The sequence below is a fragment of the Cariama cristata genome, unplaced genomic scaffold (genome assembly GCF_000690535.1).
Source record: "Cariama cristata isolate BGI_N322 unplaced genomic scaffold, ASM69053v1 scaffold27118, whole genome shotgun sequence".
NCBI lineage: Eukaryota > Metazoa > Chordata > Aves > Cariamiformes > Cariamidae > Cariama > Cariama cristata.
In genome coordinates this window covers 570-6610 of record NW_009633300.1, presented here as the reverse complement: position 1 = coordinate 6610, position 6041 = coordinate 570, and the positions used below count along the sequence as shown (strand labels likewise).

Below are 6041 nucleotides of genomic sequence, written 5' to 3'. Positions count from 1 at the left end.
ACCTTGGGGCAGGGCTGGCTCTGCTGGTTGAAGACAAGCCTGCAGCAGAGGAGAGGTCCTGGTTATCGTGCTGCCCACACAGCCCAGACACTGCAGACAGCATTTGCTGAGGCAAGATCTTCTCCAGGGAACCCCACGCCCATTTTCTCCCCAGTGCAGAAGAACAAAAGCTTCTTCATGTTGGTCCTTCCCGGGGCTGCAGGACTCTCAGTCAGTTTGTAAAACCTTCAGTGTGCTTGCCTGCTTTTTTGCAGCTCTCTTGGACCTTGACATTTGCTTTTCCGTCCTCATCAGAGCCCCTGTGTGGGTGTCACTGGGCTCGGCTCCTGCACATCACCATTTCCAATATCCAGCTCCACCTGTATCCCCACCGGCTGCAAGGAGAAACAGAGAGGAGCTTAACCTCACACTGCTGGGACTCTATACATCAACTCCACCTGCCCCAGAGCCAAAAATCCCCAATTATATCTCCTTGAGGATTTCTTTCTGCTGGTGCCCTCATTTTAACTGGGTCTGTTGAACACAGAGACACAAATAGCGAATGCAATTCAGTAAAGAAAGAACATCTTGCTCCAAGATCTCCCCAGACACGCTATTATTTAGCACATCCAGGATGCATTTCACTGCCCAGCACACCAACCACATCCCAACTCATTTGGATCAGGCAGCAGAGGAGGCTCGGAGCCAGGAGGCTCAGGCAGCGTGGCCCTGTACGTAGGCAGGATTCAAGCCAAAGTCACCTCTGCAGGTGTCAGAGCCATTTCCACGGGATCCTCACTGCCCACGTGCAATCAGGAGAGCGAGACAAGCACGAGGAACACGGTGACCTGGATTGGAAGTGATGCCACTCATTTAACCTGCCTATAAATACAAGCTCGGGCTGTTGGAAACAGATGCTCTTCTCTTCCGCAGCATACAACCAGGCTGCATTTACTCCTCTCCCATTGCCATGGGTCACCCAGTGAGGCCTGCTCCTGCCCTACCCCCTCCCAGCAGGAGCCTCCTCCTGCTCTGAAGCCAAGTCCAAGTCACAGAGCTTCTTCTCCATCACCAGAGGGACTGGTCCAGGGAGCCTCACCTGCCGGGGTGACTTTGCCAAGGAAGCGATGCGCTGCGTAGTGGTTTTCTCCCAAGCGGCTTCTTTGCTTTCCAGCAGCACCCGGGTGCTGGGCACAAAACTCCAGGAGCGGCCGAGGGCTGGCTTCAGCAGACCGGTGCTGCTGTCCCTTGTCACCTGGTTAGTCACCTGCAACACAAACAGGCTTATCAGTGCCTGGGAAAAGCAGTGCCACTTGGTTTAGTGAAACACCAGAGAGCACCAGGAGATAATGGCCAGTCTGAGACTTCTATGAAGTTTTTTTTCTCCTCCATCCTGAGCCCTCCTTCGTGGCATCCCCACGCCATCCCCTCTAAGCATAGCCCACGCAACTGTCCCAGACACGTACTCGGGTAGGAGCTTGCTCGTATCTGCAAGCTGCAGGGACTCCTGGTGCTGAACCCACCTGCCAAGTTTAACCCACGGCCTCCAGGCACCCCGTCCTTGTCACTTTATCACTAATCAGAACAAAGGGCAGGACTGTCTCGATGCCTTCCAGTGCCAGGTTTACCATTTTCTGTTGTGGTCTTCCCAAACACATCAATTTTAGTCCCAGCAACCTGTCTGGGTGCATCGAAGCAAATGCAATTGCTTGGCCAAGAGCTGGGGAAGACTAGAGCAGGGCCCCTTCCAGTCCCCAGCGCCTTCTGGGTGATGCAATGGCCTGCAGTTCCTCCAAGGTAACTAAGCAAGAAGTTACTTAGCAAGCTGGCCAACCCCTTAAATGAATGGTGTTATATCACAAACAAATACAAGCAACCTTTCAATCTGTCTGTACTTAACTCTACGTTGCACAATCGAGTGAATGCCTCGTTGGCTGAGGACAATAAGAGCAGGCAGCAGATCAGCCCTGTTCTTGCTCCACACTTGTTGGAACAAGACATCTGTGGGCTGCAGAGAAGCAGAGCTACACCAGGGAGCAGAGCACCGTGGGGTACAGGCCTCCTGCTCCTGCTTAGCTGGGAGAGGGGTCCCCCCTCCCAGGGGCTCCAAAGCCTCCCCAGGGCTCCTCGCCACGGCAGACACCAGCACACAAAGCACGAGGTGCAGCAACACTCACCACAACAGCGAGGCTGAACTCCCTGGCCAGTGTCTTCAGCTCCCTGGCGAGCTGCATCATGATGGCCAAACCTGGAGGAGGACAAAGCATTTAGGTGTTTGGGGATCAACCCCCAAAGTGCATCTTGGAGGCAGGTAACATCTACATTTCCATTAGCACTAGATTTAGTGGCAGTGCTGGTGTTCATGGACACCTTCAGCCCATTTCCATTACCAGCACTCCAACGTACCCGTTGGACCTGCACACTCCAGGGCACCTCGGGTGAATGGATGTGGCAAGGACAGACCAATCCCCAAGTTGTCCCAGCCCCTCCTCTCCCATCTTAGAAGCCCTGAGGCCAAAAAAACCCTACAAAAGCACCAGGAGCTCCAGACAAAGCTGGTCAGGTTGATTTAACAGGAACAGGACCCATCTCTCCAGCTCACACCTTCATTTCCAACAGCCTGTGGCTGCAAAGGGACCTCCTGTGATAGCACTGGCTGCCACCCAGGTGTGCAAGCCCCTCTGGAAGGTGTTTGAGGGGCCTCCTTGGCATCTCAGCCAGCAGAAAGCCCCTCACTCTTGATTTATAGTCCCTCCTAGCAGAAAGGGCCTCAGAGGAGCTTTGCAAACTGTGCCAGCAACAACTATCTATCTGTGACACTGTAAGCAGAGGTTTTAACCTGTGGGCAAACAGTTCAGTGCCTCCTCTGTCCCCTGGCTGGGTTTCAGACCACTGGCATGAGCTTGCACAGCCACAGCCAGCTCGAATGTTCGCCGATAACTCTGCAAACAGACTCCCCTTTTATCCAGTCACAAAGGAAAAGGTGGGAGCAGTCGCACCCACATCCGTCCTGCCCCAGCTCCAGGCACAGCACGCATGGGAGGAAGATGCTCTTCAGGATGAGCAGAGAGGTCTGCAACCTCATTGCACATCCTAGCGAAGCAGCTCACCCTCCGACTGCTTGCCGCCCAGCAGTGGGTAAATCACAGCCGAGACCGAGTCGATCACCGTGATCTTGAGAGGTCCCACGGAGCTCACGACCTAAAAGAAGGAGGCACCGCATGCAACGTGGAGTAACAAACCCAGCAGTTTTGGAGGTCATGAGCCGCACAGATGCTCCAATGTCCCCAGGATGGGGTGATCTGGGGTCACTCGTCAGGCACACAAGCCCTGCTGCCCTCCTTGCAGCTCTGTGGAAGGGAGAGGGGCCCAGATCCTCGCTCCTACCTGCTGGGAGAGGCGATCCCGCAGCTCCTGCAAGGCACTCAGCATTTCATAGACATCAAACACACGGACCACCTGGATTCGCTGCAGAGCCTCCAGCTGCAGCACAAAGTGGCATCACCAACAGCCTCACCCCCTCCAGGACTTGTTATATTCCTCCTGCCCCAGCTGCTACCAGCTCTTTGCATTTATACCAAGCCAGGGACCCTTATTTCTTCCACATTTACCTCCACCCCATGAGCACTGTTGTCCCCATTGCATCAGTGGAAGAATCTGTGTGGACTGGGCTCAGGGAGCGAAAGCGTGAGCAACTACAGCAAGCCCTCCCCCTTCTCCCCAAGATAAAAACCAAAGTGCAGTCCCTATCCCTAAGCACAGCACCCACCAAGGCCATGGGAGAAAGACGTTGGACCCAAAAAAGCCCACGGGGACAAAGGCAGAGCCAGACAGACAAACCATCTCTGGAGGGTTGCAGGCAAGAGCCAAGGCAGTTTTAGTGCGAGTGGAGGGACCAGCTCCAAGGGAACTTGCCTGCTCTTCCTCATCCTCTGCCCGGGATCGAAGCATCTGGTAGAGACGGGAGGCACTGAACCCACCCGTGGAGTCGAGAAACAGGACATGCTGCTTGAGGCCCAGAGACACGCTGGCCGCAATGCCCAGGCACACCTGGAGAGGCAGGGACTGGGTGTCAGCCATCCCTCCCAGGTCCCTCCACTTCCCATGCCTGAAGGCATCATCTCCACCCTCCCTGTCCTCTCCCCTCTCCTCCGTCCCACTCACCTGCGTCTTCCCACTGCCCGGTGCTCCCATGAGCTCTGTCACTTCCCCCGTGTACAGCCCAGAGTCCAGCAGCTGGTCTAGGCTATGGGTTGAACACAAGGTGGGATATCAACACCCCTTCAGCCAGGATGGCAGGGCCACCAGGAAGCAGCAGTCCCCAGATATTTGTCCCTAGAGTTCCCTTCCCAAAAGCCAACAACTGCGTCGGGCTCCGCTCCTTCTCTCCCATCTTCCCTCTCCACATTGTGGGCAACAGCAGATCTGCAGCGTGGGGGCTACCAGAGGACAGGCCTGAGCTGGAGAAGAGCTCTGGCCCTGGGAGGAAGGTTTGGATACCCAGGCTTTCTCTGCAGAGTCACTGTACAGCCCAGCAGGAAAAGGAGAAATAAGGACATGCAATAGAGTAACTCATTTCTATGCCTGATCGAGACAGTTTGGACCATCATCACTCAACAGTCCTCCCAGGTCCATAACCCTCTTTGCCAGAGCCCTCAAGGGAAAGGCTGAAGGCACCATGTTGTCTAGTCCAGAAATGAGACACACAACCACTTCCCAAAAGGTGTGCAGGCTCTCGCAAGGACAACGGCAATGTCATTCCCTGAAGGGACACAGACCAGCTGGCTTTGCAGCCACAGGACATGAAGAATAATCCTCTTGCTCACAAAGGGCAGAGCCAGGCTCTGGCTGGAAGTTTTTAAAGCTGCCAGGGATGGTTTGGACACCACTGAGCCTGCTCAGGGCATCATCACATTGAAGTTCAAAGCCTGTGCTGGGCAACCATGGCCTTTTGCAGCAAGCCCAGCCCCAGGCGGACCTGCTGGCTCGCTGGGCAGCGTACCCACCTTGGGCTCCCAGTGGGCAGGATGGCCGTGGAGCTCTTGAGCTCCTCATAGAGGTCTGCTCCGTTGGCAGGGAAGGCAGAGAACTGGGCCAGGAGCACACGTCTCACTGCAACCAGCGCCTGGTGGGCAGAGAGACGTCTGGAAATGGGACTAAGGGGGTCCAGGGCCAACACCTGCCCCAGAAGGTTCCCCCCAGACAAGCCCAAGCTGTGAGCCGAACAGCCCTGAGCTCCCCAGTTAACACACCAGCACTTAGGAGTCACCCTTTACCTTGTAAGACAGGGAACACTTCTGGGCAACGTCCTCCAGGTCGGATGACACAAAGTCCACCACTGCAAATAACGGGAGACACAAGAATTTGGAAGCCAAACCTGGACAGACCACAAACACCAAAGAGATGACCAGCTTAGACAAAACCTGCCTGCACCAACAGGCAAAACGTCTGTGCCCTTTGCCAACACTTCAAGTGCCCGAGCACGATGCCCCCCAAAATGGAATATTGGAGTTTTTCCCCCAGGATGGCCCCACTACCCAGTGCAAAACAAATTGTTTCTTGCAAAACAGATCAGGGAGAGAAGCTGGTAAAAACTCTCCCTGTTTCGCTCAACAGCTGCCCAGTGCCATGCGATAGCTGGGCCAGCCACGAGGGTCCCCTTCTGCCAGTGTACCCCAGTCTCAAGGGGCTAGTGAGTGACCCAAAGTGCCAGCCCTTGGCGTGCCAGGAAGGGCTAAAGCCACAGAAATTAGAAGAACTAGTGGCCCCACCTCTGCTCCCAGGAACCACTCCAAGATTCATTTTTTCAGATGTGTATGTTATTGGTTGGAAAAAAAAAAACGGTAAAAAGCAATTCTTACAAGGAAAACAAGGATTACAACATCCATGGCTCCAGCATCCACGTGATCTCACAGACTCCATTTAACAAGAATAAAATTATGTTTTTCTCAGCTCTAATCCAGGTTCTCAGAGCAAGTAAAGAATCCACCTGAAGTCTTTTCCTTCCCCCCTAAGATCAGGAGGTGCCCAGGGTGCACCGTGCCAGGAGCTTGGGCATTTTT

At 54.6% G+C, this 6041-nt stretch overlaps 1 protein-coding gene across 1 annotated transcript in view; it reads right to left on the bottom strand.

Annotated features, from left to right (window-relative positions):
* Nucleotides 1-290: 290 nt before the first annotated feature.
* The window catches only part of RAD51D (RAD51 paralog D), a gene marked incomplete at its 5' end in the record, with an annotated part of 6312 nt that continues 561 nt past the window's right edge, over nucleotides 291-6041 (bottom strand). The window contains 9 exons of the mRNA XM_009706720.1: nucleotides 291-374; nucleotides 1079-1246; nucleotides 2157-2227; nucleotides 3090-3180; nucleotides 3367-3462; nucleotides 3895-4029; nucleotides 4144-4225; nucleotides 4986-5104; nucleotides 5256-5317. Of these exons, the coding sequence (XP_009705022.1) occupies nucleotides 291-374; nucleotides 1079-1246; nucleotides 2157-2227; nucleotides 3090-3180; nucleotides 3367-3462; nucleotides 3895-4029; nucleotides 4144-4225; nucleotides 4986-5104; nucleotides 5256-5317 (908 nt within the window). The remainder of the gene's footprint in view (nucleotides 375-1078; nucleotides 1247-2156; nucleotides 2228-3089; nucleotides 3181-3366; nucleotides 3463-3894; nucleotides 4030-4143; nucleotides 4226-4985; nucleotides 5105-5255; nucleotides 5318-6041) is intronic.